Source organism: Dasypus novemcinctus, chromosome 3, assembly GCF_030445035.2.
Source record: "Dasypus novemcinctus isolate mDasNov1 chromosome 3, mDasNov1.1.hap2, whole genome shotgun sequence".
Classification (NCBI taxonomy): domain Eukaryota; kingdom Metazoa; phylum Chordata; class Mammalia; order Cingulata; family Dasypodidae; genus Dasypus; species Dasypus novemcinctus.
Window position 1 is genome coordinate 33,515,119 of NC_080675.1, and position 15,994 is coordinate 33,531,112.

Consider the following 15,994-nt stretch of genomic DNA (forward strand, 5'->3'; position numbering starts at 1 on the left):
GAACATGAATAATAGAGCACTTGTTCCCCAGGTAATTACCAGAGAGCACGGAGCATATGTAGAGTTTTTGAGACCTTTAAAGTAATGAAGAACCTTTATCTCCAGAGGATTTGGGTCCCTTGGTTGTCACTGTTAAGATGTGGGAAGATGGCATATTTCTTTAATTTTCTTCAAATACAGCACATCTCTCCTTCAGTTTCTTTTTTTTTAAAGATTTATTTTATTTATTTCTCTTCCCTTCCCCCTGTTTTCTGCTCTTTGTGTTCATTTGCTGTGTGTTCTTCTGGTCTGCTTGCATTCTTGTCATGCGGCACCTGGAAACTCGCTTTTTCGTTGCGTCATTTTGCTGCGTCAGCTCTCCGTGTGTGTGGCGCCACTCCTAGGTGGGCTACGCTTTTGTTGCGTGGGACGCCTCTCCTTGTGGGGTTCACCCCTTGCACATGGGGCACTACTATGTAGGGAATACCCCTACATGGCATGGCACTTTTTGCGCATGGCATCACTGTGCTTGGGCCGGCTTACCACACAGGTCAGAGGCCCTGGGTTTGAACCCTGGACCCTCCATATGGTAGGAGGGTGCTCTTATCAGTTGAGCCACAACCACTTCCCTCTCCTTCACATTTATGGCCTTCATAATTCTGAAATCCTGTTAGGTCCTATAAAATTTAGTTGTAATCATTGTCTTAATAGTTGGGAAGAATACTGCACTGCCTCCCAAATTGTATGGAGGGTTTATTTAGTTAATGGACATGAAATTGCTACATAAAAAAAAAATTGCTATATAAAGAAAAAAGCAAAAGATATTATTTGGAAGACAGAATGCTTGTCATAATGTAAACAAGCATAAAGTCATAATTTGAACTCTTTAAAGAGTAAGAATGCTTATGTTCTCAGAAATAAAGCACGTTTGATTCCCTGTGGGTTTTTTTTGAAAGATTTGTTTATTTATTTCTCCCCCCTCCCCTAGTTGCTTGTACTCACTGTCTGCTCTCTATGTCTGTTGTGTGCTCTCTGTGTCTGCTCCTGGTGGTCACCTGGGACCTCCCATGTGGGAGGGAGGGGCCCAATTGCTTGAGGCACATCCACTCCCTGCTTGTTTTGTCGCTCCTTGTGTTTTCCTCTTTGTGTCTCTTATTTGCGTCATCTTGTTGCGTCATCTTGCCATGCCATGTCATGTCAGCTCACTCTCTTGCTCGTCTTATTTAGGAAGCACCAGGAACCAAACCCAAGGTCTCCCATGTGGTGGGTGGGTCCCCAGCAGCTTGAGCCACATCCACTTCCCCCTTGTGTTGTTTTTTAAGGACCTCTGACCACTATCTTGTTTTTGCCCTTCAGAGGGGGTCATCTTTGTAGAGTCAGTATGTGAATTGAGCTGTTTCTTTTAGTTTGTCTGTCAACTAGGGCAGCTATTTTCAGGGACTTACTGTCTGATCATGCAAATTTTGAGAATAATGGCAATTACTATCCCAAAAGAAGGAGCTACCTCTGACTCTAACTCTTGGAATGTGTATGTGCCTTGCTCTGAATGTCAGCATTTTCACCACTGGTAAAATCCTGCTTTGCCTAGGGATTCCATTAGACTGTCATTTGCTATCTACAGATAAATAAAAAACATAGTTGCCCTGATTAAAGCAACAGCTGAAGACTTTCCAAAAGTTTTGTTTCTCTGAATGCCCTCAGGAAGGAGGAACTCTGATTCCATTAACTAGACCCAAAAACCCCTTTCTGGATGAAAGTTAAATGAAATAACATGAGTAAGGCACCTGACACACAGTTGGTCACTTAGTAGGTTTTAGCTCCCTTCTCCTACCCTTTCTGGAAACTGTCAAATGCCATGAAAGAGTAAATAGAATCTTCACTTAAGTCCAAGATTGACAGCATTATCTGGACTTATTTTTGCACATTCTTGACCTTTCCAGCTTTACATACCCCCACTCCCAGGCACAAGTAGACTTAGATATAGGTCTGTCTTCTTTATCTTGATTTTATTATACTAGATTATTGCTGTACTACTGGAATTCATAGGAGGTGTGGTGGAGAGTAGAGATAACAGATTAACTTACTAAATTTGGTCTTGCCACAAGAAACCCCTCTTCTGGGTGCCAACGCTCCTCTAAGGAAAAGAATCTAAAGATTCTCAGGCTGGATTCACACATTTTTAGGAAACATTTTTTCAGAAAGTTAGCACTTTTCCTTGATAGACTTATATGTAACTCTATGAACTCTTAGGTTCTTCATCATTAAAGGAGTGGAAGGTTTGGAAATGGTTTAAGAAGAGTTTAATTTTACCGATATTTGGAAGATGTCATAGATCTACAGGGAAAGGTTTTATAACTTTAAGCTTTTCCAAGCAATGCCTACCACCACAGATGAGAGTGACAGCTGTTGTGGTAGAGAGGGCTTTCTCCTAGGCAGTAGGCCTCATGAAAATGAATGCTGAGTGAAAATAGATGGTGAGTGCTCTGAACCTACAAGAAGCACTTGCTTCAGGGAAGTAGCAGAACTTAATATCCACCGAGAAATGTGGTTCCTTTGAAGAAGGCATAGAATAGATGGAACGGGTCATTTACAAATATTTACTTACTATGTATCAGGTATATGGGATTATGCAAAGTATACGTTGTTTTAATTTCCTTGAGTTCAGGGGCCAAACTAGTTGTGGGAAATAGTATAGAAATCAAAACAAAAAATATGGAATTGCACAGTCCAGGTGCTATATAGGGCCTTAGGGGAGAGAGGGAGATCTGTGTGGACAAGAATGGTTGAAGAAGTGCTCCGTGGTTAAGGCTTGAAAGATAAGTGGGAGTTGGGTACACTGGGAGTGTGTATGATTTTGAAGTCAGGGATTCCCTTTGGCTCTCGTTTTACAGCAGAGCTTTACAGTTTTGGGGTGCCAAATAAATGCTTTGGTGACTTTGGGTAGGGAGTCAAGAGAGCATGGTGCTACTAGTTTTGGTCTGCCACCTAAAGAGAAGAGAAACTTTATGGAATACTATTTCCTCATTTGTAACATTCTCTGGTTATTTAAAGGCTAAATGCAGCCGATCAGGGAAGTACTACCCCCTAGAGGAGAGTCTTTGGTACACATTGTCATTCACATAGGCTTTAATTTTTATTGTTAACACACCACATCCCATCCTTCCAACCACAGAGAGGAGAAATAGACTAGAATAATGACCTCCCTTTATGAAACATGTATATAATATGCTGTTCTTATAGATATTTTGACCATTAAGACAGATGTTTAGAAGAGCAAGTGAACAATCGGGGGATTTTGATATTGTACTTTATTTTTTAGCTTTTTGTACATACTCTGATGTAAAGTCTTGGTAATATTCACTGAATGCTTAGTGCTGGGCAAGCAAAGAGCATCTTCTTAAGAATACTTAGCAGGAGCGAATGTAGTCAAGTGATTGAGCACCTGCTATCCATGTATAATAAGGTCCTGGGTTCCATCCCCTAGGACCTTAAACAAAAACACAAAACAAATGAAAAAGCCAACTCTCACTGGGGAGCAGATGTAGGTCAGTGGTTCTGTGCCAGCTTCCCATGATATGAGGTCCTGGGTTCAATCCCTGGTACCTCCTTAAAAAAATACTTACTGTAGTTTGCTTTAAAGTTTGGTCTTCACTGCCTGCAAAAATTAGAATAATAGCAATGTGAAATCTAGGAAGTTTTACTAATAAACTAGACAATTTATCCAGATTCTAATATACTTTGTTCATTTCACCTTTTATTCTGGAAAAAAATAGTCTAGTCATATAGTTTTCCTCCTTAAATTTCTAATACCTTCAGAATAAAGTTAGAAGTGAATAGTTTTGTATTCTAATCCCAGCTTCCCCAAACTGTAAGACCTTGGAAAAGTTATTTAACATGTTTGAGCCTTAGTGTCCTCATCTGAAAAATGTAAAGAAAATATTCACCTTACAGGGTTATAGAGGTTTAAATAAGATAAGATATAAAGCACATAGCGGGAAACGGACTTGGCCCAGTGGTTAGGGCATCCGTCTACCACATGGGAGGTCCACGGTTCAAACCCCGGGCCTCCTTGACCCGTGTGGAGCTGGCCCATGCGCAGTGCTGATGCACGCAAGGAGTGCCACACCACGCAGGGGTGTCCCCCGTGTAGGGGAGCCCCATGCGCAAGGAGTGCGCCCCGTAATGAGAGCCGCCCAGTGCGAAAGAAAGTGCAGCCTGCCCAGGAATGGCGCCGCCCACACTTCCTGTGCCGCTGAAGTGCCACTGATGACAAAGAAGTGGACAAAGAAACAAGACAGCAGCAAAGAGACACAGAGAACAGACAACCGGGGGGAGGGGAGGAATTAAAATAAATAAATAAATAAATCTTTAAAAAAAAACACAGGAAGAATTTGTAGTTTTAAAAAATAAATAAAGCACATAGCGCATTCTGGGCACACATTAGTAGGTCTAACTCATTGAACTACCTTCTTCATTCTCTTTCCCTATTTTCTTCAGCCTAACTTTTTAGCTTTATATTCTGTAATTACCCACCACTCTCCCCCAAGCATGTGAGTCTGCTGGAGCATGTGCATAGACACACATAAACCATCTTTATTCTAGTTTTAGCACATCAGACTATTTATGATTAGACTGCTCATGATCTCAAATATGGCCTGTACTTTCCTGCTTCCATGTCTTGATTTACAGATTCCCCTTAGCTTTGAATGTCATTCTTTCATCTCTTTCAACATCTGCCCAATTTAGGAGACTTAGACTGCTTTAAAGCTTCTATTTATCCTTCCAAGTAGAGTTAATCACTTCTTTCTTTCCAGTCTACTTTATTTTTTATTTATTTTTTATATTTTTTTAGGAGGCATTGGGGATTGAACCTGAGACCTCATACATGGGGAGCCACACTAAGCTATACCCGCTGCCCTCTATTCTATGTGTTTTTATTTTTCCTATTTGGTTATGTCATTATCTTTTTCGTGCGCCTCTCCACGCCATGTGGGGGCCTGTGCCTCTCTGCCCAGGATCGTCTTCCATATAGTAAACAGGAGCTCATTTGGTTGAGCCACAGCCACTTCCCTCTCTATTCTACTTTAAACTTGTACCTTAGTTGTAGAATATATTACATAGTGCTGTATGGTATGGCTAGCATTATATGTGAACCTCTCTGTAAGACTTGTTAACAAGTCTTGTTAACATCTTCAGAGCGGAGATCATACCTTATCTTGGTGCCTTGCACATAGTAAGCACTCAAAAAGCATTGTTGCTAGAGTCTTAAAATAGTAAAAACTTTTTATATTTGTTCAAATAACTCTTCATCAAAATCTGTAGCTAATTCTATATTGTAGTGCAAAGCTTTTTTTGTTTTTTCGTTTTTGTGTTTTTTGTGTTTTCTTTTTACAATTGATTGCCCCATTGAGTGGACTTGACTCCTGTGTCAAAAATCACTTGGGGGAGTGGATGTGGCTCATGCAATTGAGTGCCTGCTTTCCACAGGGGATGTCCTGGGTTCGGTTTTCAGTGCCTCCAAAAACAAACAAACAAACAAAACCAATGAGAAAACCAACTCAGGGGAGCCAATGTGGCTCCGTGGTTGAGCCCCACCTACCCACATAAGTCGTCCCAGGTTCAATCTCCGGGCCCTGGTACCTCAAAAAAAAAAAAAAAAAAAAAATCACTTGGTGATGTGTGGGGTTTTTTCTGTGCTCGTGGTTCTGTTCCATTGGTCTGTGTATCTTTTCTTATGTGCCAGTACCACTGACTACTTGACTTGACTTGTGCTTATGTGCTCTCCTCCCCCCACCCCACATCCTCAATATCAGTTTATCAGTTGCTGCTCTTTTCAGGTCTTCTTTATTTGTTTGTCAGTTTTTAATTTGGTATAGTGGAAGACTTTTATTCTTTTCTTTTTACAAGCAAACATTTTTAGAATTAGGAAGTCCCTCCTCTACCTCCCTCTTCCCTTTTTTTTTCTGCACAGAATTACTTTTTTAATACCATTTCATTGCTAAGTCACTTGGTGTTTGAACAGATTTTTTGTTCTTTGATTCCAAATATTCTTTTGATCTTTAGATTAAAACTACAAATATATACATTATTGTTTTGTTTGCCATTAAGTATCCATGGTGTATTAGGTGGTTGAAATGAAAAATTAGTTTTCAATATTGTTCAGTCTCTTGGAGTTTTAAGTTTTCTAGATTGTGAATTAATATTAATATAAAAAATAAAGAGGGAAGTGGATGTGACTCAAGCGATAAGCTTCTTCCTACCATATGGGAGAACCCATGTTCCACCCTTGGGGCCTCCTGGTGAAAAAGAAGAAGAGAAAGTGCCTGCGCGGTGAGCCAGTGCCCACGTGGCGAACTGAGTGCACGTGCGGTGAGCCAAGTACCCACATGGTGAGTTAAGTTCCTGTACAGTGAGCCGAGTGCGCATGTGGGGTGCCTGTGTGGTGAGCTGAGTGCCCACATTGGTGCTCATGTGGTGAGCCAGTGCCTGTGCGGTGTGCCAAGTGCCCGCGCAAGTACCTGCATGGTGAGCCCAGTGCCCACGTAGTGAGCCAGTGCCCTCATGGTGAGCCCAGTGCCCACGCAAGTGAGTCATGCAGCAAGATTATGGCACAACAGAAGAGAGACAAAGGGGAGAGTCAAGGTGAGACACAACAGAGACCAGGAACTGAGGTGACACAATTGACAGGGAACCTCTCTCCACATCAGAGGGCCCCAGGATCGAATCCCAGTGAATCCTAGAAGAGAAGACGAGAAGACAAAAAGAGAAATAGATACAGAAGATCACACGGCAAATGGACACAGCAAAAAAACAACAGAGTGGGGGGGGAGGGGAAGCAAAATAAAATAATGTTTTGTTGTTGTTTTTTTAAAGATAGTAACTAGGCGGGTATGTTTTTTAGGAAATAATATCTTTATCCCATTCACAGAAACCTAAAAATAGTTTGTTAGATGAAGGACAGACTTGAATAGAGATTTTGTTGAAGAAATAAAATAGATTTGGAAGTTAAGAAATGGGCTGTTTGGTTATAAATCAAGGTATAGTGATTGGGATAGGAGCTATACTAGAAAAAAGGTTCAGGGATTTAATGATTAAGTAAAAAATGGCCTATATACAGTATGGAATACTATGCAGGAGTTAAGAATGAGGTGAATCTATAAACAATGACATTTTTGGAAAAATCTTAAGATTACAGTATGATCCCATTTATAAAAGTATTCTTTACATTTTTCTGTGTACATTTATGTACATACATAAGCACAAATAATATATATCTTATAACAATGTCTGAAAAGATATACATCGAGTTTGTAACTATGGTTACCTCTGTAAAAGAATGTGGTGATCCGAGTAAGGGACTGAGGTGCTGTGAAGGTAGACTTTTTGTTTTTATTAGCTTCCTTTCTGAATAGTTTGAATTTTTTTTTTTACCAGGGTAGCATATATATATATATGTTGCTTGTACAACTGAAAATTAAATAGAACACTGGAAAGGAAAGGGAATGGGAATGGGTTTTTTGGGCTATAGTCTAAAAGGCCATCCTCCTCAATACTATATTTATTTTAGCTCCATCGTCCTTTCTTGGGTTTTAGGCCTTTGAGCTATTGCCATTTAATCAGAAAAAGCAGGTTAAAAGTCGTCTTCAAAATAATTTTTTAAAATATTATTTTCAGCTGGCAGAGACACAACCATAAGTTTCACTTCCAGTTCCTTTTGGCAAGTTTCTATTTAGGGAGACTTTCATTTATCTCAAGAATGTCGCTGCCTTTATACTATCTCATTCAGGAAGCTTTGGCGGTAAAAGTATAGAGCAGGAGGAAAGATGTGAAACAGACTGAGGTTCAGCTTGAACACATCATTGCATTAAGGCAGTTATATATTTTCTGTATTAGTCTCTTTTTCCACAGCTCTAAAGAATCAATCGACAGGTATATATTCTAGGTTAATGGCAAAAACTGGCATTTGGTAGATGCCAAAAGCTGGTAGAGTTAGCTCAGTGCATTAGTCATAGGTTAGAGCTTATAGTTACCTTTGTTCTGTTTTGCAACTGTCAGTCACAAGATTGACTTTAGCCAACACTTTTCAAATGGAAGAAACCATGTATTTTGTGAAAGAAAACTTAGGTGAATCATTGCAAATCCATCACATTTGTCCTTTTTTTTTTAATTGGTTGCATAGCATTTATTCCACTGTATGGAAAATATCATGATTTGGTTATGTATTTTAATTATTACTTTTTAAAAACTTTTTTTTTTACTACATTTTTATGTACCTAAATGTAAATTCAGTATATAAATATAAACTCAATTTTTATATCTCTATTTTAACAGCTGTTTCTCATTTTATTTTAAATAACTTTTGTCTATACATGCTCAGTGAAGAACATAGATAAGTAAAGAAGACATAAAAACCACCCTACACTCCTCCTACTCACCCCATGTGTTAACTACTATTAACATTTAACAAAGAACAAGGGGAGTGAATTGGAAAAAAGAAGAGTCTTCCGTAGAACATAATAGAATATAGGGAGGGAAGCAAATGTGGCACAAGCAGTTGGGCGCCTGCCTACCACATGGAGGTCCCGGGTTTGGTTCTTGGTGCCTCCTAGAGAAATCAAGCAAGACAGCGAGCAAGCTGACATGATAGGCTGGCAGTGCAAACTGACGCAACAAGCTGATGCAACAAGGAGACATAATGAGGAAACACAGTGAGAGACACAAGCACAAGCAGGGAGCAGAGGTAGCTCAAGTGGTTGGGTGCCTCCCTCCCATATGGGAGGTCCCATATTCAGTTTCCAGTGCCTCCTAAAAAGAAGACAAGCAGACACAGAGCACACAACAAACAGACACAGAGAGCAAACAGCAAGTGCAAACAACAAGGAGAGGAGGAGAAATAAATTAATTAATCTTAAAAAAATATATAGATAGGTATATATAAAAGAATGTAAGGCAAATAGGGAGTAAAGAAGCAAGTGTAGAAAGAATTACTGAAGAATTCCCTCTGTAGAAAAATTTTAAGAATTGGTATGTAAGAGTTTTAAGAGCTGGAAAACTTGGTATACCCCTATTTTAAAACAAGTCATAATCTAAGATTGATAAGAAAAAATACTTAAAATTATGAAATCCTGGTTCTTGTATGGTGTGCCTTTAGTTATTGGAGATTCTTGGCGATTTCATAGTCATGTATGTAGAGAAAGGCAAACAGTGTTTTTCTCACATCCTTCATTCATCTGCAGACAGGGAGGTTCCTGGAGATTTCTTTTGATTACTGGGCTATGTGATTCCAAAACAAACAAAAAACCTCAGTGTAATTTTTAAAGCATACCTTTGGCTCTTGGAGCTGTATATAAACCTTGAAGCTGTTGTAGGACATAATTGAGCAAACAAATTCGTTAATCTTGTATATTGAGTTATTAATGCTTCTAATGATAAATACTGGGAAGCAGATGTGGCTCAACTGATAGAGCGCTGCCTACCATATACGAGGTCCAGGGTTTGAACCTAGGACCTCCTGGCCTGTGTGGTGAGCTGGCCCACGCATAGTGCTGCTGTGTGCAAGGAGTGCCATGCCATGCAGGGGCACCCCCTGCCTAGGGGAGCCCCACGTGCAAGGAGTGCGCCCCCCAAGGAGAGCTGCCCCGCGTGAAAAAAGCGCATTCCACCCAGGAGTGACACCGCCCACAAGGAGAGCTGATGATGCAACAAAAAGAGACACAGATTCCCGGTGCCGCTGAGAATGCAAGTGGACACAGAAGAACACACAGCGAATGGACACAAGAGAACAGACAACGGGCAGGGGGGAAGGGGAGAGAAATAAATAAAATAAATCTTTTTTTTTTTTTAAAAAAAGGATAAATACTCATTCTTTTGCACTATTGGAAATGCAGTGGGTTTTTTTTTCTGAAACCAGGTTTGGTCAAATATCATGACTCTCACACTTATACTAATGATATTGTTTATTTCTTAGACATGAGTAGAAGGATAAAGTGGATTATAAAGTCAGAAATCATGGGAAAACAATATCTTATTTTACAGTTTACCGTATTATGGTACTTCACAAGTGATTTTCTGCTGCTAAAGTTTCTACATAGGTGCAAGAAAAAAGTTCCTTGCATTTTCTGTCTAGTTGTGACAGCCAATATTGAATGGGAGAATACAGGAAATTCTAAAAACATGGGAAGGGGAAAAAATCTTTGCAACTCAGAAATAAACTTGTAAATAGCGAATAGCCTTTTTACTCCAAAAAAAGTGATTTTAATCGAAGTGAAAGAGATATAAGTTTGATGAAAACTTTTTTTTTTAAAGATTATTTATTTCTCTCCCCTTCCCCCCACCCCGGTTGTCTACTCTCTGTGTCTATTTGCTGCATCGTCTTTGTCTGCTTCTGTTGTTGTCAGCGGGACGGGAATCTGTGTTTCTTTTTGTTGCGTCATCTTGTGTCAGCTCTCCGTGTGTACGGCACCATTCCTGGGCAGGCTGTACTTTCTTTCGCACTGGGCGGCTCTCCTTGCAGGGCACACTCCTTGCACGTGGGGCTCCCCTACACGGGGGACACCCCTGCGTGGCAGGGCACCCCTTGCGCGCATCAGCACTGCGCATGGGCCAGCTCCACATGGGTCAAGGAGGCCCGGGGTTTGAACCACGGACCTCCCATGTGGTAGACGGACGCCCTACCCACTGGGCCAAGTCCGCTGCCTGATGAAAACTTTTGAAAAGACTCCTCTATTGTCGTAGGTCCTTGATCAGCAATTTTTTTTTTCAGGGAATTGGTTCATAATTCTTTTTTTTTACAGATTGCAAAAGTTGAGAAGCTCAAACCTTTAGAAGTAGAGCTGCGACGCCTAGAGGACCTTTCAGAGTCCATCGTTAATGATTTTGCCTACATGAAGAAGCGAGAGGAAGAGATGCGTGATACCAATGGTGAGGGGGAGGTGGTGCTTGTTTTCTCAATAAGTGACTCATAAAGGGGATAGATCTCAAATTTTAAATTCTGGTGTACCCTTTTCTAAGTTTTGTTAAGAGGAGGTGGGGGGTGGGTGAAAGGAAGAAGGGAAATTGCTTGCTTTCACATTGTTGCTCCTAAAAGTAAATAAGCCTAGTTGGATTTTCAAGAGAATAGGAATTTATTCTGTGATAAGTAGTTGACTGTATTCTCAGTTAGTTTATAGCATATCAAATTGATAGTACTAATCTTTGTAATTTTTAATATTTTATATATTGGATTGCAAAAATTAAAATATGTATCTGAAATTCTGCTGTAAGACCTAGGGACAGAGTGAAATTGTCTCTTTTTCCTGTTCATTTTTTAGCCAGCTGAGTCTCACCTCATTACATTTACAATGCTTTTGTTTTCTTTAGAGTCAACAAACACTAGGGTCCTGTACTTCAGCATCTTTTCAATGTTCTGTCTCATTGGACTAGCCACCTGGCAGGTCTTCTACCTGCGTCGCTTCTTCAAGGCCAAGAAGTTGATTGAGTAATGAGGCACATTCCCCTCCCACCTTGTATCTCAGCCAGCAGAACATCGCTGGGATGTGCCTACCGTATGGCACCCTACCAACAGCACCATCAAGGCACGTTGGAGCTTTCTTGCCAGAACTGATCTCTCTCAGGGTGGGGGGACATGGGGTACCACCTAGACCCAACAAGCCAACGAGGGACTTCTTTTCAACTTGGTAGGATTTGGACTGATTTTGCAAAATTGGACTATTAAAAAAAAAGGGGGTAACCTAGATAATGCCAAAGCATTACTGTACTGGGTTTCCTCGTGTGAGCTGTTTGAACCATGTTTTCTTTTCTTCTCCCACCTGCCCACCAGCTTGGGATTCCACTCTAGTCCTTTTACCAAGATTTGTATGACCATGTTGAACTTGTTTCATTCTGATTGTCATCTTTGGGTTTCCTTGTGAAAACACCATTAACTTTCTCTGACCCTTAGCTGAGATGTTTAGGTACCTTGTGATATTCTTTCATAATTTTATGTCTCTTAAAAGGATAAAGGATATGACACTTCATGGATTTGAGGTTTGAACTGTAGATAACTCTAAAAGAAAATTTCATTTTGTTTAGAGAATTAAAATATTTGTGCTCAACTGCTTGAACTTTTTCTTTTTTGTGTTTGTATATTTAGTTCTATGCATTTTTATCACATGTGTAGATTTGTGTAGCTGCCACCACAAGATAAAAACAGCTCCATCACACGATTCCCTTGTGTTAACCCTTTATAGCCATAGCCACCTCCCGCATCACTGGCAGCCAATAATCTTTTCTTCATCACTATAATTTTGTCATTTCAAGAAGTGTGTAACCTTTTGAAATTGGGTTTTTTCTCTCAGCATAATTCCTTTGTGAACCATCAAACTTTTTGCAGGTATCAGTAGTTTGTTCCTTTTTATAACTGAATAGTATTCCATGGTATGGATTTACTACAATTTATTTAATCACCCATTAAAAGATAGCTGGATTGTTTTCACATTTTGGCCATTATGAATAAAGTTGCTGTGAACATTTGTGTACAAGTTTTTATGTAATCATAAATTTTCATTTCTCTGGGATAAATGCCTAAGAGGGCAATTGCTGGGTTATATGATAAGCACATGTTTATTTTTGTAAGAAACTACCCTACTCTTTTCCAGAGTAGCTGTACCATTTTACATTCCCACTAGCAATGTATGAGTGATACAGTTTCTCCACATCCTCACCAGCCTTTGGTATTACTATTTTTTATTTTAGCCATTCTGACAGCTGTGTGCAGTGATAGCTCATTATAGTTTTAATTTGCATTTCCCTTATGGCTAATGATGTTGACATCTTTTCACTTGCTAATTTGCCATCTACATATCCTTTTCAGTGAAATGTCTGTTCATATCTTTTGCCCAGATTGTTCTTTTTAATGTTGAGTTTTGAAAGTTCCTTATACATCTTAGATAGAAGTCTATTTCAGATAAGTGGTTGCTTAAAATTTTAACACAACTTCTACCAAGGAAAAAATAAGTAAAATTTACCTTCGTACATAGCCAGTTACTGACTTAATTCTTGTCCTTATGTGTTCTGTCTAGAGAATTAAGACATATGTGGTATAAAATAGTACATCTGTAAGGATCATGAAAAGAGTAAATACTTGAAATTACATGTTGCAAAAGCAAAACCAAGAGTCACTGTGGAAATGAAAATAAGGTAATTAGAGGTCAATGTTAATGTAAGAGAAAGTGTGGATACAAATGATGATGTTCATAAACAGTTATGAAAATACTGTCACCTGAAACTTGTTCTGCTTCTCTAGAAAGTGGGTAAGACTTATCCTTCCAGTAATCAAAATTTTTGAAAATATTTTTATTAGATAAATTGTAGATTTGCAGAAAATATGGTCCCCCATCCTTGACCCCATTATTAACACCTTACATTAACATGGTACCTTTATTATAGTTGATGAAAGACTATTATTATAATTGTGCTATCTGTAACCTCTTTAACCCTGCCTACTTTTAAAGGGCTTGTCTAATTGCAGTGGTAAGAATGGCAGGACTTAGGTTCTTGCAGCTTGCAGTTAAGAAGAGACATATTAGAATAAACAGAGAACACTGCCATGATGATCTGGTAAAGTACAAAGGTTAGAAGCAGCAGTGAGTTTTATTGTTAAAATCTCAGGCTATTTTGTTAATGTTCTAGTTACTGTGAACCCAGAAACTTTTTTTTCTTCAACTTCTATGAATTCTTGTGTGGCATAAAAGTGGTTCTTTGATTAACTTGTGCAACATTGCCCTCTGCTGTTAAGAATTGATAGGTACTGCTTTTGAGAAACTGGCAGTAGAATCCTTGCCATAGGACAGCAGATATTGAGAATGTCTGTCTGTCACTAAATGACAGAGGATACCTCCAAGTAGGAAAAAGAATGAACACATTTGTGGCTTAAGACCCATATTTAGACGTTTAAAGGTGAAAGTCTATCCTATACCATTAGCCTAATTAAGATGCTCTTTCATAAATTTCTGACTGGTGCCTTTCCCCTTTTTAGGAGCAATGAATGCTATTCCTTTGACTCTGGCCTTCTGTTCTGGCAAAATGTCAAAGAAGATAGGAATGGGGAATATTTTATTTTGTTAGTGTTGTTCCCAAACGCAACTCAAAATTTGAGCTTTGTGACCCTGAAATTTTTTCTTGTCCTTCCCTTTACTCATGCTAAAACTTGGGCATTTGTGCTTTTGTTTTCATTCTGATGATATTTAGATCTTGATTTTTCTAAAAAGTAAATTTGTTTGCCTAAAAGGGCAAGAGCAGATCAGTTTTAAAAATGAGGATGTTACCTGCTTTCCTCCATTTTTAAGCATATTATTCAACATTGTTGTCTATATAAAATAAATGAGGATGATACAGTTTAAGTAAGCTTTGTTATACTCTCCATCATCAAAAACCCTTGTCATGAAGCCATCTTTCTGTTTGTTTAATTGGAAAGAGGCATGTGGGATTTATACAGTTTCGCTTGTAAGGGATTGGGAATTTTTGTGTAAATTTTCTCAAATAAAGGCTAGTAGAAACCATCTTAGATGTGTTTTTTCTTTCACTCTTGAGTAGCTCTTTGCCTGGATTGACAATAATTACTCCATATCCCTCAGTTTTAAAGTATGGCAAATTATACCTGATGAATTAGAGAATAAATATTGTTATCCTTAATTCACTCTAGACTGATAAAGCTTATGTGAGCTAGTAAACTTTTAGTACATAATTATACATCTTCAGAAAAACCCAGTAGATTTTTGTAACTTCTCTGCAGCTTCTTTCATTAAGAAAATTCTCCCTTGCTTTTTTTTTTTTTTTTAAAGCATCCATGTAAAACCCTACCCTGGCAGGTAAAGACCATTTTCTCCTTTTACTTGCAGTTCAACATTTTTCAAAAAGCCTCTTTCAAAGAGTCAACATGAAGTGTTTTGTCCATTTGCTGTCTGATCTCTTAATGACTTCTGTTGCCCCAAAATCGGGTCATAAACATTTATCAGTGAAATCAATAGACTATAAAGTAGTGATTCCCAACATTTGAGTGTAAATTTTTAACATCAAAATGTTTCATTTTTCACAGATGTTTTACTTTTAGAGAAAATAATTCAGTAAAGCTTAAATTTAATTGCCTCAATAGCATCTCCATATATTTGATAAATGGTGGTACATGTTTTTTAAGTTATTTATTCAGTCAACCACAGCATTGTCCCATATAATGTAAGCCCTATGGGTAATTCTAAATTAAAACTTAAAACATTGCAAATGTTTTAAACATTTAAATACCACATTAAAAAAAAAAAGAGGAGAGGTACAATTAATTTTAATAATATATTTAACCCAATATATCCAAAATGTCATTTCAATATATAGTTAAAAATGATTGAGGTATTTTACATGCTCTTTTTCAGATAAAGTCTTTGGAATCTCGTGTTCCTTTTACCACTACAGCAATCTCAATTCAGTCTAGCTACAACTCGTGTATTCGTTAGCCACATATGGCTTGTGACTAACCGTATTAGACAGTACAGATAAAGACTTTGCTTGGACTTTGGTAGATTCATCTTTACAATAATTTTGTGACCCTTGGGGATCTGCCACTCACAAATTGGGAACTTTCGCTGCATAGCGTCCTAACTATATACTTGCTAAAATATAACTGCAAATAATCTGTGTTTGATCAAAGGCACTTTAAAATCAGTTATACCTTTAGAATAAATGTTGAGTATTTCTGAACCTAGTATGAATATTCAGAGGTCAAATATTTAGTTTCAGTTATGTCCAGTATAATGAAGAACTGAGTGTGTTTCTGTCCTGTATTCTCTAAGATGGAGTAGAACATATATCTGTTAAACTTATGATATTAATCCATTATTGCTAGATTCACAGTTTCAGGCTAACCAAGTTACAGAAAACTATCTAGTTCCTCATTGCAGAGCTGCCAGCAAAATGAATTTTGGCTTCAACTGAAACCTACTCAATCTCTCTAATTAATTATGTAATTGTTTTTTCCATTCTTACAATT

The 15,994-nt window shown here is 38.4% G+C and overlaps 1 protein-coding gene across 1 annotated transcript in view; it reads left to right on the forward strand.

The window, feature by feature from the left end:
- Positions 1–14,516, forward strand: part of TMED10 (transmembrane p24 trafficking protein 10) — a 57,698-nt gene extending 43,182 nt beyond the window's left edge. The window contains exons 4-5 of the mRNA XM_004455178.5: positions 10,773–10,899; positions 11,338–14,516. Of these exons, the coding sequence (XP_004455235.1) occupies positions 10,773–10,899; positions 11,338–11,459 (249 nt within the window). The 3' untranslated portion in view covers positions 11,460–14,516. The remainder of the gene's footprint in view (positions 1–10,772; positions 10,900–11,337) is intronic.
- Positions 14,517–15,994: the final 1,478 nt, after the last annotated feature.